The 26,038-nt window shown below is 48.3% G+C and overlaps 5 protein-coding genes across 19 annotated transcripts in view; 4 read left to right on the top strand and 1 right to left on the bottom strand.

Annotated features, from left to right (window-relative positions):
* Positions 1-3,222, top strand: part of cct3 (chaperonin containing TCP1, subunit 3 (gamma)) — a 16,459-nt gene extending 13,237 nt beyond the window's left edge. The window contains exons 6-14 of the mRNA XM_027286636.1: positions 723-840; positions 930-1,116; positions 1,240-1,389; positions 1,539-1,671; positions 1,841-1,922; positions 2,012-2,192; positions 2,277-2,522; positions 2,601-2,732; positions 3,018-3,222. Of these exons, the coding sequence (XP_027142437.1) occupies positions 723-840; positions 930-1,116; positions 1,240-1,389; positions 1,539-1,671; positions 1,841-1,922; positions 2,012-2,192; positions 2,277-2,522; positions 2,601-2,732; positions 3,018-3,110 (1,322 nt within the window). The 3' untranslated portion in view covers positions 3,111-3,222. The remainder of the gene's footprint in view (positions 1-722; positions 841-929; positions 1,117-1,239; positions 1,390-1,538; positions 1,672-1,840; positions 1,923-2,011; positions 2,193-2,276; positions 2,523-2,600; positions 2,733-3,017) is intronic.
* A 677-nt stretch (positions 3,223-3,899) lies between these two features.
* On the top strand, positions 3,900-7,319 carry glmp (glycosylated lysosomal membrane protein). 2 transcript variants are annotated; one of them, XM_010755829.3, is made up of 7 exons: positions 3,900-4,081; positions 4,752-4,913; positions 5,009-5,107; positions 5,598-5,762; positions 5,839-6,057; positions 6,602-6,870; positions 6,942-7,319. In XM_010755829.3, exons 1-7 carry the CDS (start codon positions 3,962-3,964, stop codon positions 7,108-7,110), a joined length of 1,203 nt encoding a protein of 400 aa, XP_010754131.2. In that variant the 5' UTR covers positions 3,900-3,961; the 3' UTR covers positions 7,111-7,319. The 2 variants fall into 2 exon arrangements, with proteins under 2 accessions (XP_010754131.2, XP_010754132.2); XM_010755830.3 differs by having other exon boundaries at positions 3,901-4,060.
* Positions 7,315-9,900, bottom strand: jtb (jumping translocation breakpoint). 2 transcript variants are annotated; one of them, XM_010755832.3, is made up of 6 exons: positions 9,764-9,900; positions 8,353-8,564; positions 8,235-8,275; positions 8,046-8,131; positions 7,893-7,972; positions 7,315-7,803 (listed from the first exon to the last, which is right to left on the bottom strand). In XM_010755832.3, exons 2-6 carry the CDS (start codon positions 8,439-8,441, stop codon positions 7,647-7,649), a joined length of 453 nt encoding a protein of 150 aa, XP_010754134.1. In that variant the 5' UTR covers positions 8,442-8,564; positions 9,764-9,900; the 3' UTR covers positions 7,315-7,646. The 2 variants fall into 2 exon arrangements, with proteins under 2 accessions (XP_010754134.1, XP_010754133.1); XM_010755831.3 differs by having other exon boundaries at positions 9,680-9,829.
* Positions 9,901-11,019: 1,119 nt separating this feature from the next.
* On the top strand, positions 11,020-15,136 carry LOC104938057 (oocyte zinc finger protein XlCOF7.1). The gene is made up of 3 exons (XM_027286626.1): positions 11,020-11,517; positions 12,526-12,708; positions 13,009-15,136. Exons 1-3 carry the CDS (start codon positions 11,457-11,459, stop codon positions 14,808-14,810), a joined length of 2,046 nt encoding a protein of 681 aa, XP_027142427.1. The 5' UTR covers positions 11,020-11,456; the 3' UTR covers positions 14,811-15,136.
* Positions 15,137-16,711: 1,575 nt separating this feature from the next.
* The window catches only part of LOC104938599 (regulating synaptic membrane exocytosis protein 2), a 31,495-nt gene continuing 22,168 nt past the window's right edge, over positions 16,712-26,038 (top strand). For 11 of the 13 annotated variants that reach the window (XM_027286563.1, XM_027286566.1, XM_027286565.1 and 8 more), the window contains exons 1-7: positions 16,712-16,978; positions 18,335-18,503; positions 19,853-20,063; positions 21,126-21,286; positions 22,764-22,944; positions 23,016-23,250; positions 23,349-23,630. In XM_027286563.1, coding sequence (XP_027142364.1) covers positions 18,349-18,503; positions 19,853-20,063; positions 21,126-21,286; positions 22,764-22,944; positions 23,016-23,250; positions 23,349-23,630 — 1,225 coding nt within the window. In that variant the 5' untranslated portion in view covers positions 16,712-16,978; positions 18,335-18,348. Of the gene's footprint in view, positions 16,979-18,334; positions 18,504-19,852; positions 20,064-21,125; positions 21,287-21,576; positions 21,649-22,763; positions 22,945-23,015; positions 23,251-23,348; positions 23,631-26,038 lie in introns of those variants that run through there. The other 2 variants (XM_027286564.1, XM_027286570.1) reach the window with 2 other exon arrangements.

Raw genomic sequence — 26,038 nt, forward strand, 5'->3', positions numbered from 1 at the left:
CTGCCGGCCTCACACACCCACCTTCCTGCCGGCCTCAACACACTTCCTGCCGTCTCAAACACACCCCCACAACCCACAACACCCCACAACAACCCACACCACACTTCTCCGTCCACCACCCACCAACACACTTCTGCCCCCGTCCACCCACCCCCACACCCTAACAACCTTCTGCCGTTCTTCTCACACACACACACACCACATCCTGCCCGCTCTCACAACCCCCACACTTTCTGGCCGTCTCCAACACAACACACCCACACAACCCCCACAACCTTCCTGCCTGTCTCTCACCCACCCCAACCAACTCCTGCCCGTCTCCCACACCCAACCCCCACACACACATTCCTGCCGTTCCACCCACACCCCCACCCCCCCCCGTCCGCCTGTCCCCCCTACCACCCTCTGCCTGCTCTCCTCCTTCTCACACACACACACCCACCATCACAATACCATTAACCACTTCCTGCCTGTCTCACACACACGTCTGTGTCTCACACACACGTCCTGCAAGTGTGTGTGTGTGAGACAGGCAGGAAGTGTGTGTGTGTGTGTGTGAGAGACAGGCAGGAAGTGTGTGTGTGTGTGTGAGAGAGACAGGCAGGAAGTGTGTGTGTGTGAGACAGGCAGGAAGTGTGTGTGAGACAGGCAGGAAGTGTGCAGAGTGTCTGACAGGAAGTGTGTGTGTGTGTGTGTGTGTGTGTGTGTGTGTGTGTCTGCAGCTGGAGAGATGTTGTCTGTGGCCGAGCAGTTTCTGGAGCAGCAGATGCATCCGACCGTCATCATCAGCGCCTACAGACGAGCTCTGGAGGACATGTTGGACACGCTGAAGGAGATCAGGTACACACCCCGCCAAAATAAAACAGCAGTGTCATGAAGGAGATCAGGTACACACCTCGCCAAAATAAAACCGCGTCGTCTGGTTCCAGCATTCCTGTGGACACGTCGGACCGCTCCATGATGCTGAAGATCGTCCACTCGGCCATCAACACCAAAGCGCTGAGTCGCTGGTCTGAGCTCGCCTGCAGCATCGCTCTGGACGCCGTTCGCACCGTGGAGCTCGAGGAGAACGGACGCAAAGAGATCGACATCAAGAAGTACGCCAAAGTGGAAAAGGTACGACTTCCTGTCCCACACTGAGCGCCACTCAACTTCCTGTAACCTGTGCTGCGTTCAGGGTCACTTCCTGTAACCTGTGCTGCGTTCAGGGTCACTTCCTGTAACCTGTGCTGCGTTCAGGTTCCAGGTGGGATCATCGAGGACTCGTACGTGCTGAAAGGTGTGATGGTGAACAAAGACGTGACACACCCGAGGATGAGACGCCTCATCAAAAATCCACGAATCGTCCTGCTGGACTGTTCACTGGAGTACAAGAAGGGCGAGAGCCAGGTAACACACACACACACACACACACACACACACAGAGTCAGGTTGTTCTCAGCAGTAGATAACTCATCCGGCCTGACTTCACCTCCTCTAAATGTGTGTGTGTGTGTGTGTGTGTGTGTGTGTGTGTGTGTGTGTGTGTGTGTGTGCAGACAGACATAGAGATCAGTAAGGAGGAGGACTTTGCGAGGATCCTGCAGATGGAGGAAGAATACATCCAACAGATCTGTGAGGACGTCATCCGCCTGAAGCCAGACCTGCTGTTCACGGAGAAGGGCATCTCCGGTACACACACACACACACACACACAGAGGTAACACGTGAAGAGCAGAGTCACATGACCGTCACGTTATCTGTGTGCTGATCAGCTAACCAGGCGTATGATTGGCTCATCGATGTCACGTGTCATGAACACGAAGTGACCTGGCGGTGACGTGTGCTTCCTGTCTCTCAGATCTGGCTCAGCACTACCTGATGAAGGCGAACATCACCGCCATCCGCCGTGTGAGGAAGACTGACAACAACCGCATCGCCAGGTGACCTGCTGATGACATCACACTCTTCACCCAATCAGCTGGAGGTGGACACACCTTTAACTGTGTGTGTGTGTGTGTGTGTGTGTCAGGGCATGTGGGGCTCGCATCGTCAGCCGGACCGACGAGCTGCGTGAGGAAGATGTTGGAACGGGGGCGGGGCTGTTTGAGGTGAAGAAGATCGGAGACGAGTACTTCACCTTCGTCACCGAGTGTAAAGACCCCAAAGCCTGCACCATCCTGCTGCGAGGAGCGAGCAAGGAGATCCTCGCTGTGAGGCCGCCGCCTTTAACCTCTTCATCATCTTCATCATCATCAAGTTTATCATGCTGACCCTGTCTGTCTGTCCGTCCTCAGGAGGTGGAGAGGAACCTTCAGGATGCCATGCAGGTGTGTCGTAACGTGCTGCTCGACCCGCTGCTGTTGCTCGGCGGCGGCGCCGTGGAGATGGCGGTGTCAAAGCGTCTGATGGAGCGTTCCCGTGCTCTGACCGGCGTCGAACAGTGGCCGTACCGTGCTGTGGCCCAGGCTCTGGAGGTCATCCCCCGAACCCTGATCCAGAACTGTGGAGCCTCCACCATCAGGGTGCTGACATCACTGAGGGTAAAACTTTATTTATAACAACACGAGCTGACATCACTGAGGGTAATATGACGTATTGATGATGTCACTCTGTCTCAGGCCAAGCACACTCAGGAGAACAGCGTCAGTTGGGGTGTGGATGGTGAGACAGGCTGTCTGTCTGACATGTCTGTTTTGGGCATCTGGGAGCCGTTTGCCGTCAAAGCTCAGACCTACAAGACCGCCATGGAGGTGAGACACTACACACTGACACCTGATTGATTGTCTGATTGACTGATTGATTGATTGATTGATTGTCTGATTCATTGTCTGATTGATTGATTCATTCATTCATTCATTGTCTGATTCATTGTCTGATTGATTGATTGATTCATTGTCTGATTCATTGTCTGATTGATTGATTGACTGATTGATTGATTAATTGATTGGTTGTCTGATTGATTGATTCATTGATTCATTGTCTGATTGATTGATTGACTGACAGCCTGTCTGACTCGCTCTGCTCTGTGTTTTCAGACGGCCATCTTGTTGCTGCGTATTGATGACATCGTCTCTGGTCACAAGAAGAAAGACAAAGACGGTCAGATGGGAGGACCGGGAGCCGAGTAGCTCCACGCTGGTCCAGGTCAACATCAGAGTCTGTGTGTGTGCGTGTGTGTGTGCGTGTGTGTGTGTGTGTGTGTGTGTGTGTGTGTGTGTGCGTGCGTGTGTGTGTGTGTGTGTGTGTACCAGACGACTCAATGAAACTGAAAAAAGTCAATAAAGTTCAAGTTCAAACCTGTTTGTGTTTGTCACTTCTTCAAAGATCAGTAAAGATTATTGATGTGATTATTGATCAGCTGAAAGGTTCAACGTGTTTCTCCATGAAACGTGTCACAGTTCATGTGACGCTCCTCACGTTAAACTACAAAGTGTGATGGACTACAAACGGCTCCATGTTGTTGTTGGTCTCTGCGTGTTTGCAGGATTTAAAGATGTAAACAAAGTGTTAGTGAGTTGCTCAGCCTACACACACACACACACACACACACTAATCAATGATCATCAGCTGACTTCACACACACACGTTAATCAATGATCATCAGCTGACTTCACACACACACACGTTAATCAATGATCATCAGTGACTTCACACACACACACGATAATGATCAGCTGACTTCATGATGATCTGCATCACAGTTATAGACGCTCTGACGTCACACTGAACGTCACATTCATGTTTACATTTATCTCAATGGACAACTTATTAACAACGTTTACACAACGTTTGTCAAACACTGCACGCAGCTCCACAGTCAACAGAACACACCGTGACGTCATCGCTTTTTGCTGCCGAATTGAATTGTGGGACCTCACCGTCAATTTAAATACAGTGGCCGGATGGAGGGCGGGGCTTGTGAGCGATCAGCTGACATTTGAAGGAGGGTGGTCATGTGACCCACTCAGTCACAACAAAGATGGCGGCGGTGGAGACGGAGCGGATCGGCAGAGTTTGTGCTGCGATCTGTCTGCTGTCTGTCTGCAGCCTGTGCAGAGGACACACACAGGACAGACAGGTGAGCACACGGGACAGACAGGTGAGCACACGGGACAGACAGGTGAGCACACGGGACAGACAGGTGAGCACACGGGACAGACAGGTGAGCACACGGGACAGAGCGACAGGTCCAGGGCGGGAAAAACAACAAGAGACAGGAAGTGAAAGCGACTATTCACGTGACTCCAGAGACAAACATCAGACCAAGTGTCGCCATTTAAACAAACAACATGTTAAACACATGTAACATGTTAAACACATGGAACATGTTAAACACGTGTAACATGTTAAACACATGTAACATGTTAAACACATGTAACATGTTTTCAACAGTTTAACATGTTCAGCACAGTCTGTAATGATTTTCCATGTATCAGCTGTTTTATTTCTATTTGTTCAAACAAAACTTTCAAACTTCCTGAATCTGACGTGTGTGTATATGTATGTATATATATACACACAATATTGACGTCCCCGCAGACTGTCTAAAACCTGGACGTAGTCTCCGTGACGTCCCCACAGACTGTCTAAAACCTGGACGTAGTCTCTGTGACGTCCCCACAGACTGTCTAAAACCTGGACATAGTCTCTGTGACGTCCCCGCAGACTGTCTAAAACCTGGACATAGTCTCTGTGACGTCCCCACCTGTCACAGTTCACACAGCTCTCAGGTGTCTTCATGTTGCATGAACTCCTTTGTGTTTGAACAGGTGTTGATAGAGTTGAACCCCGGCTCTCCCTCGCCGCCTCCTGGCGACCTGCTGCACGCGAGAGCTGTAGGAGACAATGACACGCTTCACTTCCTGTTCTGCAGCCAGGGGGCACCAACCCTGCTGCTTGTCCACACCAACACTTCTTTTTCTACTGTCAAGGTCTGTTTACATGTCGACTCCACCACAAAACCTTCAACCCACGAGCCGTCTGATTGGTGCACACCTGATGTGAACTTTCTGTTTCTCTCTCTCAGGTGAACTGGACCCAGTTTAACAATCGGACCCACAGCGGTGGGCTGACGGTGGAGCCAGAGAGCAGCATCCTGTACAGCACTGCCGTCGTCTTCAACCGGGTTAGACACATCCACCTTAAACAGTCCACCTTAAACTACTACCTTAGCCTTGTCTTCCTGATTGCCGTACACCTTTTGTCCTCTAGGGTCAAAATGACGTCTCCTGGTTTGACTGTTGTTGAAAGTATACATAGTTAACATAGACGAGTTATATAAGAGTATAAAAATAAAGACAGAGAGCCACAGGTCGGATTCAAACCCTTTGTACACGGGCGGCTGCTCCACCAGCTGAGCTGAACGACGCCCCGAACATTTGAATGTTTTTAATGGCAGCACATAATCACACACTTTGTCCTCTGGCGTCAAAATGATGAGGAGCTCCATGAGGTGGAGCTGTTAAACTAGTCTGTCCACCTTAAACCAGTCAGTCCACCTTAAACTAGTCTGTCTACTTCAAATCAGATAGTCCACCTTAAACCAGTCAGTCTACCTTAAAGTGATGATGTCACATCATGTCTGATGACATCATGGCGTGGCGTGTTTTTTCTAGCTGTTGGAGTACGATGACGTCAACGACACGGCCGACCCGACCTCTGACCTTTTCCCGCCGTATGACCTTCAGGACTTCAGGTGGTCTCGCCTCAACCTGTCGGGTCTGACCGCTCTGCTCTGCGGAAATACTGCCGCCTCCTCCAACGGATCGCTCTGCCTGCAGGTGTGCTGTCTGTCTGTCTGCCTGTCGCCGTGGTGACATCATGGTCATGTGACCCTAATGAAACTTTTTTTTCCAGCTGTCGTTGTTTGAGACAGAGGGGCGTGGTCAGCACTGGCCCCGCCTCCTTCACACTGCTAACTCCTCCCAGTTGAGGGTGTGGCTTGACGGTGTGTTGCCACGGGCAACTCGTTCCAGGTTCCTATTGGAGCTCCAGTCAGTGGGCGGGGCTTCTCCTCTGAGCAGAGTGGAGGTTCATCGCTCCATAGACGACGAGTTCACGCCGTCCATCTTCAAGGTGATGCTAACTGTGCTAACAGCCTTCTATTGTGACGACTCAGGTGTGTGTGTGTGAGGTCACTCAGGTGTGTGTGTGAGGTCAGGTCACTCAGGTGTGTGTGTGTGTGTGAGGTCAGGTCACTCAGGTGTGTGTGTGAGGTCAGGTCACTCAGGTGTGTGTGTGTGTGAGAGGTCAGGTCACTCAGGTGTGTGTGAGGTCAGGTCACTCAGGTGTGTGTGTGTGGTGAGGTCACTCAGGTGTGTGTGTGAGGTCAGGTCACTCAGGTGTGTGTGTGTGTGTGTGTGAGAGGTCAGGTCACTCAGGTGTGTGTGTGTGTGAGGTCAGGTCACTCAGGTGTGTGTGTGAGGTCAGGTCACTCAGGTGTGTGTGTGTGTGTGTGAGGTCACCTGTCAGGTATCTATTTAAATCAGGTCATCTAAACAGGAAGTCATTAAATGTTTCCATGGTTACAGCTGAATATACAGTAGATGACATCATTAAATATTTTGTGGGTAATGAATGGAGTGATCTGATTGGCTGATGACCTGCGTTGACCTCCCAGGTGTCTCAGTGGACTTCGGCGCTGAACAACAGTTCTGATGTTCTGGGTTTCGTCCAGTGGAAGCCGGTGGCGTACCGTCAGGCCGACCCGGCTCTGGAAGACGCCGCGCCGTGTCGTCACTCCGAGCCACGGCCTCAGAGCGGCGAGGCGGTGGCGGCAGTGTCTGGTCTGATCCGAGCGTTCTACAAGGAACCGGAGGCGACGGGCCTGAACGTGAGCTTCGGGCTGGCGGGTGATCCGTTCTACAACAGCACCAAGTTTCTCAGCTGGTCGGTGTCACGCACAACATTGTCTGAACATTAGCGTCAAACGGTGAACTAACTCTTCCTGTTTCCTGCAGGACGCTGCTGGTGGGCGTCGGCTCGCCGCCCGTGGACTCTTTCTCGCCACTGGTCATCGGCATGATGGCGGTTGGTTTGGGAACTCCCATGATCCTCCTGCTGCTGGGCGGGATCTGCGTTTGCACCCGGAAGAGGGCGGTGGCAACGGCCTACGAGCCAATCAACTGATGGCAGTTTTTGATCATGTGACATCACTCTGCATCAGCCAATCAGGACTCAGGAGACTTTTAAACATGTTTTTACCTGATGTGACACACTGCAAGAAGACTTCCTGTCTGTGACTGTCAACCAATCAAAAGCTCAGCTCACTGCAGGTGTTTGAACAGAACCACGGAGCAGGCCTGGTTCTGAACCTCAATAAAACGTTCCAACTCAAACATTCTCGTTCTTTATTTTCTGACCAATCACAGAAGGTTTACATCAGAACAAAGTGAGCTGACACCAGAACCACCAACAGAACCATCTGTCCCTTTTACAGCCCCTATTGGACACAGTTCTGGTCCTGGAAAACAATGATCTAAATTAAACGTAAAGGCAAAACAGTCTTTCCTGACGTGTCAGGTCTGGTTCTGATCCAGTTCAGGCTGGATTTAGTCCAGCAGACTCTAAACAGTTCTCGAGTCCTGGTCCAGTCCAGACCCCAGCTCGCTTTAACCTCCACGTTATAGTAGATAAACACACTCGGTCCAGGTGTCTCTGCCGTCCTAGATGGACTCGATCTGGCGCCGGACCTTCTCGGAGGCAAGCCGGTCGAGCCAGCGTTGACGGACAACCACCAGGACGCCGAACAGAGCTGTCAGAGCCAACATGGCCGCCTCAAACTTCCAGAAGAGATGCTCCTCCATCACAGTGGAGCGACAGCTGACGGAGAAAGAGGGTGGAGTTAGTACAGCCTCTGAGACCAACAGACTGGACACTGCTGGGTTCAGAGGTCTGGTTCTGGTTCTGACCTCTTGTGCTCGTCCCTGTTGGATTTGGTGCAGTTGACTCGCTCCACGTATCCCGTCGCTCCGCACGCTGACCACGTCCTCTGAAACACAAACAGTCGTCACGTTAAACATGCTGTTGTCAAGACGACTGCGGGTTGTTTTCAGGACACTTACAGTCTGGAAGGCGTTACACTGCAAACACTCTGTGGTCACTACGAAGTCCTCCAGCAGCCAGCAGGGGGCGACCACCGCTTTCACCACTGCAGAAGAAGGAGGACAGGTTAGAGGTCAAAGGTCAGGGGTTAGAGGTCAGAGCACTGTCATTCCACAAAGCCTGCATTTTCCCAGCATTCCTTGCAATACCTGAGGTTCTCTCATCACTCAGCAGAGCCGCTCCAAAGACCCTGAAACAACAGAACATGTCCTCATTGATGATCAATCAGAACCAAACAGAACCGGTCTGAATGGGCCGTGAGCTGACCTGAGCGACACGAGGCCCCAGAACAGAGCGTGGAGGACGAGCACTCGAGGCCGACAGCAGGCCATGGGAATCCGACAGTCGCTCTCCATCAGCCGGCTCCTCCACCAGGACGACGCCGCAGCCACCCTGACCCGTCACTGACCCGGTTCTGGACCCGTTTCCTGTCCGACTCGCAGCTGGTTTCCTGTCTATCAGTCTGTTTCCATGGTAACCTAAATGTTTCCATTAAATAAACAAATGAATCGTCATTATTAATGATGTCACGTGACATCATGTGATGCAGCACAAAGACGAAGCGTCTGTGGGGTCAGAGTACGTCTACGTTACGACTACGTTACTTCAGCGTTACGACTACGTTACTTCAGCGTTACGACTACGTTAACGTTACGACTACGTTACTTCAGCGTTACGACTACGTTACTTCAGCGTTACGACTACGTTAACGTTACGTCTACGTTAGTTCAGCGTTACGTCTACATTACTTCTGCGTTACGTCTACGTTACTTCTGCGTTACGTCTACGTTACTTCTGCGTTACGTCTACGTTACTTCAGCGTTACGTCTACGTTACTTCAACGTTACGTCTACGTTACTTCTGCGTTACGTCTACGTTACTTCAGCATTACGTCTACGTTACTTCAGCGTTACGTCTACGTTACTTCAGCGTTACGTCTACGTTACTTCAGCGTTACGACTACGTTACTTCAGCGTTACGACTACGTTTAACGTTACGTCTACATTACTTCAGCGTTACGTTAACGTTACGTCTACGTTAGCGTTACATCTACGTTACTTCAGCGTTACGTCTAGGTTAACGTTACGTCTACGTTAACGTTACGTCTACATTATTTCAGCGTTACGTCTACGTTACTTCAGCGTTACGTCTAGGTTAACGTTACGTCTACGTTTACGTTACGTCTACATTACTTCAGCGTTACATCTACGTTACTTCAGCGTTACGTCTACGTTAACGTTACGTCTACATTATTTCAGCGTTACGTTAACGTCTACGTTTACGTTACGTCTACATTACTTCAGCGTTACGTTAACGTTACGTCTACGTTACTTCTTCAACACAAACTTTCAGGTCTTTGTTTGTTTGTTGTAGCGTCAGTTAACAGGTTAGCTACCACGGCGCTAATTGCGTTTGAACTGACCGATGATAAACTAATAATTAACAAAGCAACATATTAATTAATTAACATAATCAACGATGTGCTGCCCAGCTGCTAGACTGCTAATGCTAACTGTCAGCAGGCTGTATTTACCTACAAAGAGCAGTTAGCCTGTTAGCCTGTTAGCTCGCCGTTAGCTTCACGAACACTCACCGTCATTCGCTCAGCCGCCATTTTAAGTGAGCGCGGGAAACAGAGGCGACAAAGCCGTTAAAACCGGCAGAGACACAAACTGACCGTTAACTCTGTCGACTTAAAGCACCGAATCCGTCCGAACCCTCCGCGGCCTGACACCGGAGAACCACCGGTTTATAATACAAGAACGCTTCCGGTGCGGGAGTTTTCAAAATAAAAGCAACCTCCTCAAATTTCAGACATTTTTCACGTTTATTTCTAAAATACAGACACCGGAAGCGGATGAACACACGGAGACAACATGACGACATTAAAGTGATGACGACATTAAAGTGATGACGAACGGGAGACTTGGTTAATAACCTTTATTTTGAAACATATCACTTCTTGTCCTCTACGTGTTTCCTGTGCAGCCTCAGTGTCGTGTTGGAAAGGCAAACGTCAGGGATGACGTCATCATGACTTCCTGTCTCATGTATCGTCATCGACAGCTGACGATGATGAAGAACCCGGGGGAGAGTCAGGTGACACAGCTGTAATCACCTGACCTCAGGTGACCTCAGGTGACCTCAGGTAAGGTCAGAGACTGTGGACGAAGAACTGTGAACACCTGGAGCCACGAGGACACCAACACACCTGACCAGACTGAAGCTGCTGACTCCGCCCACTCCAACAGAACTTCTCCAAGTTACACTGAGAGACAGACAGGTGGAGAGACAGACAGGTGGAGAGACAGAGAGACAGACAGGTGGAGAGTGAGACAGTGTGATTGCTCACAGTCTGTCCTCAGCTGGTCTGTAGTCAGTTTACCAGCACGGTGACTCTGCGTCTCTTCAGACGTCGACACAGTCCAGGTAACCGCCTGAAGACGGAGGGGATGGCGCCCGAGTCCATTGACACGTCCACCTGACAGAGGACAGAGACCAACTGAGTCCACCACCGCCCCAGTTGAGGGTGTGTCCCCCTACAGCTGTCCACCACCGCCCTGTCCCCCTACAGCTGTCCACCACCGCCCTGTCCCCACATGTTGTCTCACAGTCCTTCATATTATTGATCGTGTTCTCCCAGCATGCACTTGTCGTACCTGTAGCGTGGGTGTTGCAGGAGTGAGGTGAGGCAGACTGCAGGTGACTCTCTGCAGACAGACGAGCAGGACCAACAACACACACACATTCATCCTCATCTGTCAATGATCAGTCAATCAATCAATCAATCAATCAATCAATCAATCAATCAGTCGGTCAATCAATCAGTCAATCAATCAGTCAATCAATCAATCAGTCAATCAATCAATCAGTCAATCAATCAGTCAATCAATCAATCAGTCAATCAATCAATCAATCAGTCGGTCAATCAATCAGTCGGTCGGTCCTCCACAGGCTCTTCTCTTCTTCTTCTTCTTCTGCTGTGTAAGTCCAAACAGGAAGTGATAATCTTCTTATTGCGGTTTGGGAGCCACGTGACCAGATGATGACGTCACTCTGAGCTCCTCCAATTAGCAGGCTAGTGACGTGTTTGTCTGTGACGTAACAGAGCTAAGAAGACAGGTAGTGACGTCAGATCAAACTCAATGTAAAGTTAGCCACAACACTGGTTAGAGCTTCCGGTACAGCCCTTCACAATAAGACTCGTTCAGAGTCAGAATAATGTCGCGCCAGCGTTTAGGCTTTTATTTTGAAACTCGTCCCCGGAAGCGCCCGGTGATGTTTGAAGTCTGTTATCAGAACAAATCGTTAGCCGAGTGTCGGTAACGGAACCAGAACCGACACAGGTTCGTTCTGTAAACAAAGCAGGGATGGACCGACACCGCGAGCAGCCGAATGTGGAAGAACCGGGTCCGAAGGCGCGAGGAACAGGTTCGTGTTCTGCTGCACGCGGGTTTTACTGCTCTGCTAAAGCTAAGCTAATGTTCACTGCTGTCAGTCAGCTTCCGCTTCCGCTTCCGCTTCACTTTAATTATTCATCACGAAGCTAACGTTAGCTTAGCATCAGCGGCTGTATTCGGCCTGGACATCACCATGGCAACGGACAACGTCACCATGGCAACCTGACGTCCTCCGAGGCGTCACGTGCTGCAGCTGCTCTGGTTCTTTAAAGTTCCACCATGGAGGAGATCTGGTTCTCGTGGTCACAGTGGAGGTTCTCGTGGTCATAGAGGAGGTTCTCGTGGTCATAGAGGAGGTTCTCGTGGTCACAGTGGAGGTTCTTGTGGTGACAGTGGAAGTTCTCGTGGTCATAGAGGAGGTTCTCGTGGTCATAGAGGAGGTTCTCGTGGTCATAGCGGAGGTTCTCTTGGTCACAGTGGAGGTTCCCGTGGTCACAGTGGAGGTTCTCGTGGTCACAGAGGAGGTTCTCGTGGTCACAGTGGAGGTTCTCGTGGTCATAGAGGAGGTTCTTGTGGTCACAGTGGAGGTTCTCGTGGTCATAGAGGAGGTTCTCGTGGTCATAGAGGAGGTTCTTGTGGTCACAGTGGAGGTTCTCGTGGTCAAAGAGGAGGTTCTCGTGGTCACAGTGGAGGTTCTCGTGGTCATTGTGAAGGTTCCATCTCGATCATTTTTTGTAATCGAGTTACTCAAGGTATTCAAGGAATCATTGAAGCCCTATTCTCGTGGTCAGAGGTTCTCGTAGAGGTTCTAGGTAGGGATGGGTATGAAGAAGTGGTTCCAGTTCCCGACTTTGCAGTGCTGCTGTCGTCTCTGTAAAGTCAAACGTAATGTTTCACATACATGAAGAACTTTAGTCAAACCATGTTCTATACAGAACATCTTTTTTCCTTCTGCCCTCTGTCCCTTATGTGGTCACAAGAGGTTCTGGAGGTCTTCTGGTTTTTCCTAATGTTTGTGAATGTTTACCATTCTCGGCAGACCTGCAGCTGTCTGTGAGTCATGACGAAGAGTGGAACCCCTGTCTGGACCAGGAGGAACCACCAGAACCCCAGGAAGAGCCACCAGAAACCCCACATATTAAAGAGGAACAGGAGGAGGTGTGGTGTGGTCAGGTGGAGTTCACTCATGTTCATGTGAAGAGTGAAGATAATGAATGTTCAGGTGAGAACCATATGGAAGCATTTTTGTTTAACATGAGGAGAACCCAGAAATCCAAGAGAACCCAGTCCAGGATTCAATGCTCGCAAAGAACAACAAGAACAGAACAGTATTTAGACAATCTAAAGGAGACTCAAGGGGGTCTTTAGGAAGTTCTGGTATCCTTTAGTAGCTTTTAGTGTTCTTTAGGGGGTTCCAGTGGTCTGTTATGTGTTTTGAGTGTTCCTTTAGGTGGTTCTAGTGTTTCTGCAACATGACCAACCAGCTGGACTCACGTGTCTTTGTTTATTCTGTTTCCTGCAGACGTCCAGCAGCTGACAGCAAGTAAAGAAGAGGTTCCCCCTAGTCCAGGCCAGGAGGAGCCAGCAGAACCTCCACACATTAAAGAGGAGCAGGAGGAGGTGCAGGGAGGCCAGGAGGAGGTGCGGATCAGTCAAGAGGAGGTGTGGCCTCAGTCAGCATTGAACTCTCTGAACATCGTTGAACTTCCTGTCTGCGGCTCGAGGCGTCAGACCATGAAGAAACCGTTCAGGTGCTCTGAGTGTGGGAAGATGTTCGGCCGCAGTCCACACCTGAAGATCCACATGAGGACTCACACCGGAGAGAGACCGTTCAGCTGCTCGTTCTGCGGGAAGAGCTTCACTCAGAAAGTCAACCTGACGTATCACATGTCTGTCCACACCGGGGAGAAACGCTTCAGCTGCCGACTCTGTGGCGAGCGTTTCACCTGGTACACGCAGCTCAAAGGTCATCGGTGTGTTTGTGAGTCCTCGCAGAGCGACACGAGCAGAGAGGCCGAGGCTGGAGAGAAAACCTTCAGCTGCTCCGAGTGTGGCAAGATCTTCAGCCGCAAGGACAACCTGAACATCCACATGAGGATCCACACCGGAGAGAGACCGTTCAGCTGCTCCGTGTGCAGGAAGAGCTTCAAACATGGAGGTCACCTGACGCAGCACCTGTCCGTACACACCAAAGAAAACCGGTTCAGCTGCAGCATCTGCGACAGGAGGTTCACCTGGCTGTACCAGCTGAAGAGACACAGGTGTGTTGAAGAGTCCTCACAGCTTCAGGACGAGTTCACAGCTACACCCATCTCCGTGAAGACAACCGAGGATGATGACGAGGAGGAGATGTCTCAGTCCTCACAGCTTCAAACAGAACCGGACCAGAACTCAGATGCAGGTCCTCATTTAACACCTGATACTGATGACTGGACGAGGAGTCCAAACAACAGCCTTGGTCCCATCAGGAAGACTTTCAGCTGCTTCGAGTGTGGGAAAATATTCGGCCGCAAAGAACACCTGCAGACCCACGAGAGGATCCACACTGGAGAGAGACCGTTTAGCTGCTCGCAGTGCGGGAAGACGTTCGGCTGCAAGAGGTCGCTGCTCGGTCACATGACCAGTCACACGGGAGAGAAACCGTTCAGCTGCTCACAGTGCGGGAAAAGATTCGGCCGGATGGTCAACCTGAAGACGCACGAGAGACTTCACACGGGCGAACGGCCGTTCAGCTGCCCGTTCTGTGGTAAAGGTTTCACACAGAAGGTCCACATGACGCAGCACATGGCCGTCCACACCGGGGAGAAACAGTTCAGCTGCAGCGTTTGCAACAAGAAGTTTACCTGGCTCTCCGGCTTCAGGCGACACAAGTGTGGCAGCGAGCAGGTGGAGCTTGAGGAGAACCTGGATGTGGAACCGGGCGGGAAACCGTTTTGCTGCCGTCAGTGCGGCAACCGGTTCAATCACAAACACAACCTGAAGGCTCACCTGAGGATCCACAGCGGAGAGAAACCCTTCAGCTGCACTGTGTGCAGGAAAGGCTTTGCCGCCAGCGGCGCACTAAAGAAGCACCTGAGGACACACTCAGGGGAGAAACCGTTCACCTGCTCCGTGTGCAGTGTCCGGTTCACGCAGGGCGGGAACTTGAAGCGTCACATGGCCCAGCACATGGTGGGAACACGAGAGAAACCTTTCAGCTGCTCCGTCTGCGCCAAGAGCTTCACACAAGTGTCAAACATGAAGCGTCACATGATGCAGCACACCGCCACTGAGACAGGAAGTGAGGCTGCCATCAGGTCGGATCAGCAGGAAGTCACTGACTGAAAACCATCTGACAGCTGATCTGTATAAATCAATGATCTATGAATAAAAGAGTTTTATTGTGTCCACACAGTTATTCTTTAACAGTTCCTCTTTAAGCCCCCAGAACAAATGACCATCACAGAACTCCGCTTCCTGTATACTATGAGACGTTTATAGTTTAATCTGAGTTGTTTGTAGTTTAGTCTGACATGTTTGTAGTTTAGTCTGACATGTTTGTGGTTTAATCTGGCATGTTTGTAGTTTTTTAAACTGACTTTGACTGCAACACGTTTCCTTCATAAGAACAAACACCAGTTCAGCTGGACGAGAGACAAACAGTCAGTTTATCTGTCGACACGCTCAGTCCCCATGCAGACTCTTCATGAACTGTCCCCGAGAAAACAGCCTCAGTCTGGGCAGAGAGAGCCGGGTCAGTCCCTGTTCACTGATGGAGGTGATGAACTCTGCATGGTGGGCCAGGATCTCCATCACAACACAACCTGACAGCTTCCAGGAGAAACCCGCCAAAATAAAAGCATACCTATCAACATAATGATGTATATTTCTGGTTATACATCATTATGTTGAGTACCCAGAAAGCACTTATAAATTAAATAAAAATGTATTATTATTATTGATGACGACTTGAATGATCTATGACACAAAGATCAGAACTTTATTTAACAAGTTTAATTCAAAATGACTCATAAGCTGTGACACACTCTGTGGTCTAAAGGCTTAAAATGAAGAGTGCCACCAACATCAACACTGTAGCTCACCTCCACACATTTATATTATGTAATGTATACAATATAATATATCATTATATCGATGTAATATATAACTATAATATATCAATTTATATATGTAAATATATAATATGTAATATATAATTATATTATGTAATGTATATATGTAATATTTAATATGAAATATATATTTATATATTTAATATATTTAATATAAAATAGAATGTAATGTATAATATTTAATATTAGTATAATAGTAGTAGTCATGGTAGTTACTATTAGTAGTAGTATCAGTAGTATTACTTGTAGTATCAGTAGGATTACTTGTAGTATCAGCAGTATTACTTGTAGTGTTAGTAGTATCAGTAGGATTACTTGTAGTATCAGTAGTGTTACTTGTAGTGTCAGTAGTGTTAGTAGTATCAGTAGGATTACTTGTAGTATCAGTAGTGTTACTTGTAGTATCAGTAGTGTTATTTGTAGCATCAGTAGTATTACTTGTAGTATCAGTAGTGTTAGTAGTAGTATCAGTAGTATTATTTGAAGTGTCAGTAGTGTTGGTAGTAGTATCAGTAGTATTACTTGTGTCAGTTGTGTTAGTAGCATCAGTAGTATTACTTGTAGTATCAGTAGTGTTAGTAGTATCAGTAGTATTACTTGTAGTATCAGTAGTATTACTTGAAGTGTCAGTAGTGTTAGTAGTAGTATCAGTAGTATTTATTGTAGTATCAGTAGTGTTACCTGTAGTATCAGTAGTGTGAGTAGTATCAGTAGTATTACTTGTAGTATCAGTAGTGTTAGTAGTATCAGTATATAAACAGTGACGTGTGTGGTTGCAGGTGTCTCGTGTATCCAGCGGGGGGCGATGCTAACCACAGCACAGTGACGTCACACAGACACACCTGTTGGCTCGTGGATTTTTTTTACGTTAATTAAAATATGAATACAGGTTGACTGTGTGGCGTCATTGATCATTAGTTGATCAGTTTGCTTGTTGACCTCTGACTAACCGGTGACTACGTGATCTTTGCGATGTGACGGCATCACGCACGGCCCCACCCCCTGTTCCTCCTCAACCTACGGAGGATTTAACTGTTTTCACCCCCCCCCCCCCTCTCCTTTTCTTCCCTTTCTTCCTTATCCTCCTCTTCTTCCTCTTCCTCCTCTTCTTCCTTTTCCTCCTCCTCTTCCTCCTTTCCTCCTCCTCCTCCTCCTTTCCTCCTCCTCCTCCTCCTCTTTCGCTGCTGCGTTCATTATTACTGTGAGGAGCAGAGGTACCGCAGCAAGACACAGCAGCAGGCGGAGAAAGAGGGCCGGTAAGGAGCGGAGAATGAGAGCCACCGCCCGGATGGAGAGCAGACCAGACACACCGCTGCTGAACCCCGAAGGAGGCGACATGACTGCGGTATAAACGGGGAGAGGACGCCGCTGCGCCTGTCGGTGAGTGAGAGGGGAGGGAGGGATGGAGGTGTGAAAGGATGGATGGAGCTATGGAGCTGTGGAGGGATGTGTTGATGGGTGTGTTGATGGATGGATGTGTTGATGGGTGTGTTGATGGATGTGTTGATGGGTGTGTTGATGGATGGATGTGTTGATGGATGTGTTGATGGGTGTGTTGATGGATGGATGTGTTGATGGATGTGTTGATGGATGGATGTGTTGATGGATGTGTTGATGGATGTGTTGATGGATGTGTTTATGGATGTGTTGATGGATGGATGTGTTGATGGGTGGATGTGTTGATGGATGTGTTAATGGGTGTGTTGATGGATGTGTTTATGGATGTGTTGATGGATGGGTGTGTTGATGGTGTGTTGATGGATGTGTGTGTTGATGGATGTGATGATGGATGTGTTGATGGATGTGTTGATGGGTGTGTTGATGGGTGTGTTGATAGATGGATGTGTTTATGGATGGATGTGTTGATGGATGTGTTGATGGATGGATGTGTTTATGGATGTGTTAATAGATGGATGGGTTGATGGACGTGTTGATGGGTGTGTTGATGGGTGTGTTGATCGGTGTGTTGATGGATGGGTGTGTTTATGGATGTGTTGATGGGTGTGTTGATGGATGTGTTGATGGGTGTGTTGATGGATGGATGTGTTGATGGATGTGTTGATGGATGTGTGTGTTGATTGATGTGTTGATGCATGTGTGTGTTGATGGATGTGATGATGGATGTGTTGATGGGTGTGTTGATGGATGGATGTGTTGATGGATGTGTTAATGGGTGTGATGATGGATGTGTTGATGGGTGTGTTGATGGGTGTGTTGATGGATGGATGTGTTTATGGATGGATGTGTTGATGGATGTGTTGATGGATGGATGTGTTTATGGATGTGTTAACAGATGGATGGGTTGATGGACGTGTTGATGGGTGTGTTGATGGGTGTGTTGATCGGTGTGTTGATGGATGGGTGTGTTTATGGATGTGTTGATGGGTGTGTTGATGGATGTGTGTGTTGATGGATGTGATGATGGATGTGTTGATGGATGTGTTTATGGATGTGTTAATGGGTTTGTTGATGGATGCGTTTATGGATGTGTTGATGGATGGGTGTGTTGATGGATGTGTTGATGCATGTGTGTGTTGATGGATGTGATGATGGATGTGTTGATGGATGTGTTGATGGATGGATGCGTTGATGGATGTGTTGATGGATGTGTTGATGGATGTATGTGTTGATGGATGTGTGTGTTGATGGATGTGTTGATGTATGTGTTGATGGATGTATGTGTTGATGGATGGGTGTGTTGATGGATGTGTTGATGGATGTGTTCTTCTCTTTCAGCAGCCTCACTCAGGATGTCTGGACCTCCTGCCAGAACTGGGCCGGGTCTTGTTGGGCTGGGGCCGGAGCTACCTGACCTGAGCCACATGACGGAGGAGGAGCGGAGCATCATCCTGTCTGTGATGGAGAGGCAGAAGAAGGAGGAGGAGAAGGAACAGAGCATGCTCAAGTAAGGAGGGTGGGATTAACCTGCAGGCACTCTTCAGGTTTGTTTCTTTATCATCATCTTCATCTTTTTTATCTTCTTCATCATCATCATCATCCTCATCATCTTCTTTATCTTCTTCATCATCTTCATCATCATCTTCATCTTCATGCACCTACTGTTCCCAATCAAAGCCACAACTTATACTGACAAGGACCTCAAGGCCCACACATGACCTTGTGTATCCTAAGGATAGAAAATTCCATAACACTGGGGTCCACCTGCCAACCAAGATTTTACAAAATGGGATAAACACCAAACTGAGACTCTGCATGCAGAATTCTGCAAATCCATCCTCTGTGTCAACGCAACCAAACAATGCATGTAGAGCAGAATTAGGACAACACCCACTAACCATCAAAATTCAAAAGAGAGCAATTCAATTTAATGATCACCTTAAAGAAAGCGACCACAATACGTTCCATAAAAGAGCCCTCACCCACAGAGAGACTGTAGAGAAATGCCCCCTCAGCCAACTGGTTCTGGGACTCCGTCCACAAACACAAGCAGAGCCACTAAACAGAAAGCCATCAGACTAAACCAAATTATAAGAAAACAAAAAGAAAACTATCTGACACACTGGAAAGAATCAGCCTCGCATCGAAAAAGGCTGACACAGACAGACGTGGCTGCCCAGAAAAGACAGACTGTGCACCCACTGCACACAACATGAGGTGGAGACCGAGCTGCACTTTCTAACCACCTGCCAACTGCACCAAGACATCAAAGACACGGACTTCCCACAGGTCACAAACACCCAGAAAGACTCTGAGACCTCAGACAAGATCAAAAACTTCCATACCTGCTGGGTGAAGTACAGCAATGTGCAAACATGCAGCAAGATGTGTGAACTGCTGTGAGCACAGAAGGACGTCCAGCGGACAGGAAGGACAGACCTAGACCATCTCCTCCTGCTGGACATCATTTACTTTGTATATATTCTCTTATTCTTACAAAGTTAATGTTTAACTGAGATGTATATAGGCCCTTTATTTCACAACTATTATATGCCTTATCTATAATATTGCACATCTATAATATAAGCAGTTGTACAGTGAAAGCACAATTTTCCAATTTAACTGACAATTTAACCCTGAAAGAGACAGAGAGAGTCCCCCGGCAGTCTAGTCCTATAGCAGCATAACTAAGCGATGACCTGAGCCAGCACTAAATATAAGCTCTATCATATATACTTCTTCATCATTAGGTCACATGACTACCTTTGCAGAGCCGAGAAGCTCAGTGTGGTGGTTCCAGCCGCCACCATCTTGGCAGAGTAACAGCACTCCATGTGACCTCTGACCTCTCCACAGGAAGTTACATCAGCAGTTTGAGTTGTACAAGGACCAGGTGAAGAAGCTGGGGGAGGAGCCTCAGGTGCTTCAGACGGTGAGGGTGGAGTCTCCCACCTGTGGCATTTGTCATAAAACCAAGTTTGCAGACGGGTGTGGACGATCCTGCTGCTACTGTCAGAGCCGCTTCTGCGCCCGCTGTGGGGGGCGTGTCCTTCTGAGAGCCAATAAGGTCAGTACATTTTTATGATAATGTTATGATGTCACTTAAACATGTTGTGATGTCACTTAAATGTGTTGTGATGTCACCTAAACATTTTGTGATGTCACCTAAACATGTTGTGATGTCACTTAAATGTGTTGTGATGTCACCTAAACATGTTGTGATGTCACCTAAATGTGTTGTGATGTCACCTAAACATGTTGTGATGTCACCTAAACATGTTGTGATGTCACTTAAATGTGTTGTGATGTCACCTAAACATGTTGTGATGTCACTTAAATGTGTTGTGATGTCACCTAAACATGTTGTGATGTCACCTAAACATGTTGTGATGTCACTTAAATGTGTTGTGATGTCACCTAAACATGTTGTGATGTCACCTAAATGTGTTGTGATGTCACCTAAACATGTTGTGATGTCACCTAAACATGTTGTGATGTCACTTAAATGTGTTGTGATGTCACCTAAACATGTTGTGATGTCACCTAAATGTGTTGTGATGTCACCTAAACATGTTGTGATGTCACCTAAACATGTTGTGATGTCACTTAAATGTGTTGTGATGTCACCTAAACATGTTGTGATGTCACTTAAATGTGTTGTGATGTCACCTAAACATGTTGTGATGTCACCTAAACATGTTGTGATGTCACTTAAATGTGTTGTGATGTCACCTAAACATGTTGTGATGTCACCTAAATGTGTTGTGATGTCACCTAAACATGTTGTGATGTCACCTAAACATGTTGTGATGTCACTTAAATGTGTTGTGATGTCACCTAAACATTTTGTGATGTCACCTAAATGTGTTGTGATGTCACCTAAACATGTTGTGATGTCACCTAAACATGTTGTGATGTCACTTAAATGTGTTGTAATGTCACCTAAACACTTGTGATGTGCTCATATTCATCTGTGATTCATGTGATGTGGAGCTTCCTCCTCCTTTCCTTCCTCCTCCTCTCCCTCCTGTTCCTCCTCCTCTCCTCTCCTCCTCTCTCCTCTCCTCTCCTCCTCCTCCTCAGGTGTCACATGTATGTGTAATGGAACACGCGTGTCCTGTGTTTTCAGGCCATGTGGGTGTGTAACGTGTGCAGGAGGAAGCAGGAGATTCTGACTCAGTCCAACACGTCGCTGCTGTCCGTGACCCACAGCTCACACAGGGTTACACACCCACCGATGCAGGGGCAGCCAGGGGCCAAAGGGCCTCTGAGCAACGGCGTCCCGGGACGGTTAGTACGACCCAGAGGACATCACATGACCATCACTGATCACATGACCATCACTGATCACATGACCACCTCTCATCACATGAGTGTCTGTGAAGCCCCGCCCCCCTCACGTCCTCCTGTAATCAGATTAACAGATTAATAATCCTGCAGTTTAGGATTACTGCTAAATACAGCAGCACGCTAACACACAGGCTAACACACACAGGCTAACACAGCCATGGTGGGAGGGGCTTGACCCAGAGTGGGAGGGGCTTCAGTTATGATCCAGATTGCAGTTATAAATCTGCTGAGTGTGTGTCCGTGTGTGTCCGTGTGTGAAACGTGTTGCTGATGTGAAGCTTGAAACAACCAACAGACAAACTGTAAGAAACTGATTCCTAATGTTTTTATTCATGCTAATATTCATTTATTATCTGTTTAATCATTTATGCTAATTTATGCTATTGTTAGGCTAACAGAGGCTAATAACACACAGGCTAACAGAGGCTAATAACACACAGGCTAATAACACACAGGCTAACAGAGGCTAATAACACACAGGCTAACAGAAGCTAATAACACACAGGCTAACAGAGGCTAATAACACACAGGCTAATAACACGCAGGCTAACAGAGGCTAATAACACACAGGCTAATAACACGCAGGCTAATAACACGCAGGCTAACAGAGGCTAACAGAGGCTAATAACACACAGGCTAATAACATGCAGGCTAACAGAGGCTAATAACACACAGGCTAATAACACGCAGGCTAATAACACGCAGGCTAACAGAGGCTAACAGAGGCTAATAACACACAGGCTAATAACACGCAGGCTAACAGAGGCTAATAACACACAGGCTAATAACACGCAGGCTAATAACACGCAGGCTAACAGAGGCTAACAGAGGCTAATAACACACAGGCTAATAACACGCAGGCTAACAGAGGCTAATAACACACAGGCTAATAACACGCAGGCTAATAACACGCAGGCTAACAGAGGCTAACAGAGGCTAATAACACACAGGCTAATAACATGCAGGCTAACAGAGGCTAATAACACACAGGCTAATAACATGCAGGCTAATAACACGCAGGCTAACAGAGGCTAACAGAGGCTAATAACACACAGGCTAATAACATGCAGGCTAACAGAGGCTAATAACACACAGGCTAATAACATGCAGGCTAATAACACGCAGGCTAATAACACACAGGCTAACAGAGGCTAATAACACACAGGCTAACAGAGGCTAACAGAGGCTAATAACACACAGGCTAATAACACACAGGCTAATAACACGCAGGCTAATAACACGCAGGCTAATAGAGGCTAACAGAGGCTAATAACACGCAGGCTAATAACACACAGGCTAATAACACGCAGGCTAACAGAGGCTAACAGAGGCTAATAAGAGAATAATTTCTTAAAGGGAGGACGACGTATGACGCCTCCTGCTCCTTTCTGATTGGTCAGTTCTGTGTGATTCACAGGAAGCCGAGCCCCTCTGGGTTGTATTACGATGGTGGGGGGGGCAGGATGCCTCGCTCACCCTCTGACCATAGTCCAGACCGCCGTGTTCGCTCACCACACGGTTACCATGCTAACGGGGAGGAGGAGCCACGGGGCCGAAGGCGACCAATCAGAGACGGACGAGGCCGCTGGCTCTCACAGGTGAGTCTGAAAAGACAGGTGGAGGCATGATGATGATGACGATGATGATGGTCTTTGCCTCCCTGGTTCAGGACCACCCTCTGGACGAGGTTCAGGATGAGTACGAGAGGCGGCGGCGCCAGGAGGAGGAGTTTCAGGCTCGTTACCGTAGCGACCCAAACCTGGCTCGTTACCCGGTGAAGCCACAGCCAAGCGAGGAGGCCATGAGAATGTTGGCTCAGGTCGGCAGGGTTCGCCACCAACGTCGCCACAGTGATGTCTCCCTGGCAACAGCCGAGTCCGACCACCTGACTCTGAGACATCCAGGTAAGAATATACCTGACAACTTGTTACAGGGAATAGAACCGTCAAACAGTTAGTGCCTTGCTTACAGGCACTCGGTCTGACTGTTGTCTCCTTTTTAGGTCTCTCTCAGAACCGGCTTCAGGGATTGGTCAGATCAAGAGGTCAGAGGTCATTGTCTGTGGACCGGGTAGCCAGTCACATCAACCCCACTTCTCCACGCCACAGCTCAATACCTCAGCAACACCTGGACCCGAGTTCCACCCTCAAGAGGAAGACAACCAATGAGAGTGCAGCACAGAGGGCACGCAGGATGGCCAAGATGCACGTGATTGGTAGCTTCAGCAGCTCGGAGGAGGAGCTAGTGACCACACCTGAGTACACAAGCTGTGACGAGCCTGACCGTGAGTGGCTACATGCTAAGCGCTAGCTATAAAGTACATAGTTGATCAAACAGGCAACAAAAAGTTGCTGGTCGGCCTGTGAGGTGAGGCAGGACAGAGGCAGTAATCACATTACTCACAATAATCACAGTAATTAGCTCAGCTGATAATCTTCTTACAGATAAACTGAGTTCACCTCCTCCAACACAAACCACAAGGTTCTAACTAGAACAGCCTCTGAAGGTAGAACCCTACATACAGTCCCGTGATGTTATTCTTGCTTGTCTCTGAGATTAAGGGAAACCCTGAGGAACCACAAGGAACCCTGCATTCTTAGAGCGCAGTGTTCTAGTGGGGTAACAGGGTACTATGACCTCTGTAAGACATATGTTCTGTTCTGTTGGGTTCTGCTTTTACCAAGCTTTTATAGATCTGCATGGTTCTATGTTTCATGTTCTAGATGGTTCTAATTCTGATTTCCGGTGTTCTGTTTCTCTTGCAAACGGTTCTGTCACTGATCATTCTGTCACCATATGGTTCCACGTCTGCTCTTTGAGGTTCTTCCTTTATGTAAGGCTTCTCTGTTCTCTGTGGTTCTACATAGCTTTGCAGATTCTGCTACATTTCAGTGAGGTTCTGTTCTCTTAATGTTCTCTTCTGTAGTTTAATGGTTCCATGTACCACATGCCTTTGATCGTGGTGTGTATGCCTTTGGTTCTGTTCTATAGTTCTGGTCTCTTTGGTCTTTCCAGTGGATTCTGTTCCATTCAGTAATGTTTTTTCTTTAGAACATAAGGTCAGGTTAAGGTTCTGTCTTCGTTCCACAGGGTTCAACTGTGTCTTTTACATTGTTCTGTTGAGGGTTTTTTTTGTAGGGTTCTATTCTGTAGGGTTCTATTTTGTATGGTTCTGTAGGGTCCTGTTTGTATGGCTTTGTTCTGTAGGGTTCTGTTCTTCAGGGTTCTGTTTTTTTGGTTCTGTTCTATAGGGGGTTCCTCTGCTGTATGTCAGTCTTGACTGTTCTCCAGGGTTCTCCAGGGGTCTTCTGTGTTCCTGAATTTGCTGCAGCTCGTCTCAGTAAATCAGGTGTCATGCTGACACGTTAATCTGCTGGCTCCGTGTCATTGGGCCAGAAGTCACCTGGACAGAGACCCTGAGCTCTGATTGGCTCAGAGGGTCCTTGGCTCCTCCTGTCAGGTCTGGAGGTGACGGGGCAGCACAGAGTCTCTGCTGCTGCCGTCCTGAGGACACCAGGAGACAAATAAGAACCAGGAGAACCTTCAACAGACCCTCAAACCTGAACGGCCCAGGCCTGGAGAATTCTGGAGAATCCCGGAGGCTCCTGGAGAGCCTGGCTAACAGTCAGGTCCAGACTCGACCAGAACACCATCTCACGGCTGTTTCGGTGCTGCTGGGCCGTCGAGTCTCCGCCTCCACTGCTGGTCAATTGGATTAAAAGAGGAGAGTGTGGATTACCCAGCCTGCCTCAGGAGTCACCGTGGAGATACAAGAATAAAAACACAACAGCAAGAGGCAAGAGGCAACGCAACTGTTGACCAACAAGGCAACAACATGTCTACATATCTGACAGAGAAGGCCAAACATCTCCACACCTGCTGCACCCTTCAGACAACAGGAGTTTGGGTGATTTCCAGATAAACGGACGGATTTCTTTCAGCGGCTCTGATCTGGTGGTAAAGGCAATTATTGACAAGGCAACATTCACCAGCACCCACTTACTGTAGGAGCAACTAGATAATTAGCTAACAACATGCTAACAACATGCTAACAACATGCTAACGGGCTAACTCTATCAGCTGATGGGCAGTAAGCACTGATGGGCTCAGCATGAACTCTGCAGCCTGCAGACAAAGCTCAGGGCCAAACCCAGAGACACAGTGAGGAGGAGGAGTGAGGAGTGTTCCTTCCTCTACTGAAGCCTTCTCCTCCTCCTCCTCCTCCTCTTCATCGTCTTCCTTATTCTTCTTCTTCGTCATGGTGATCAGATAGATCTGAGTACAGCAGTGTGTGTGTTGATGATGAGTCGGTTTGTTGGTTGGTCACTTCGTGTCCATCATGATCAGCTGTTTGAATCTTCTGAAGAAGGAAAGGAGCTTCAGTGCTTCCTTTCCTGTCTCCTTCAGAGGATACACCCAGGATAACACCGTCCCACAATTCAATGCGGCAGCAACAAAAAGTGCTGAGTCACTGAGAAGCAGAGCGAGCAGAGCGTGTGGATATGAACATGCGTGATGACGTCATGAAGTGTGTTCTGTTGTTGACTGTGGAGCTGCGTTCACACACAGCTGTTTGACAAACATTTTGTAAACATTGTCAAACGTTGTCAATAAGTTGTCCTGCCCATTGAAATGAATGTAAACATGAATGTGACGTTCAGTGTGACGTCAGAGCGTCTGTAACTGTGACGG

The sequence above is a fragment of the Larimichthys crocea genome, chromosome XIII (assembly GCF_000972845.2).
Source record: "Larimichthys crocea isolate SSNF chromosome XIII, L_crocea_2.0, whole genome shotgun sequence".
Classification (NCBI taxonomy): domain Eukaryota; kingdom Metazoa; phylum Chordata; class Actinopteri; family Sciaenidae; genus Larimichthys; species Larimichthys crocea.

Coding starts and splice junctions, on each gene's coding strand:
- glmp (XM_010755829.3), top strand. CDS start 3,962: ATGGCGGCGGTGGAGACGGAGCGGATCGGCAGAGTTTGTGCTGCGATC. Junction 4,914..5,008: donor CTTCTTTTTCTACTGTCAAG/GTCTGTTTACAT, acceptor TCTCTCTCTCAG/GTGAACTGGACCCAGTTTAA. Junction 6,871..6,941: donor AGCACCAAGTTTCTCAGCTG/GTCGGTGTCACG, acceptor TGTTTCCTGCAG/GACGCTGCTGGTGGGCGTCG.
- jtb (XM_010755832.3), bottom strand. CDS start 8,441: ATGGAGAGCGACTGTCGGATTCCCATGGCCTGCTGTCGGCCTCGAGTG. Junction 8,276..8,352: donor TGGGGCCTCGTGTCGCTCAG/GTCAGCTCACGG, acceptor CTGTTGTTTCAG/GGTCTTTGGAGCGGCTCTGC. Junction 8,132..8,234: donor GAGTGATGAGAGAACCTCAG/GTATTGCAAGGA, acceptor CTTCTTCTGCAG/TGGTGAAAGCGGTGGTCGCC.
- LOC104938057 (XM_027286626.1), top strand. CDS start 11,457: ATGGACCGACACCGCGAGCAGCCGAATGTGGAAGAACCGGGTCCGAAG. Junction 11,518..12,525: donor TCCGAAGGCGCGAGGAACAG/GTTCGTGTTCTG, acceptor CATTCTCGGCAG/ACCTGCAGCTGTCTGTGAGT. Junction 12,709..13,008: donor TGAAGATAATGAATGTTCAG/GTGAGAACCATA, acceptor TGTTTCCTGCAG/ACGTCCAGCAGCTGACAGCA.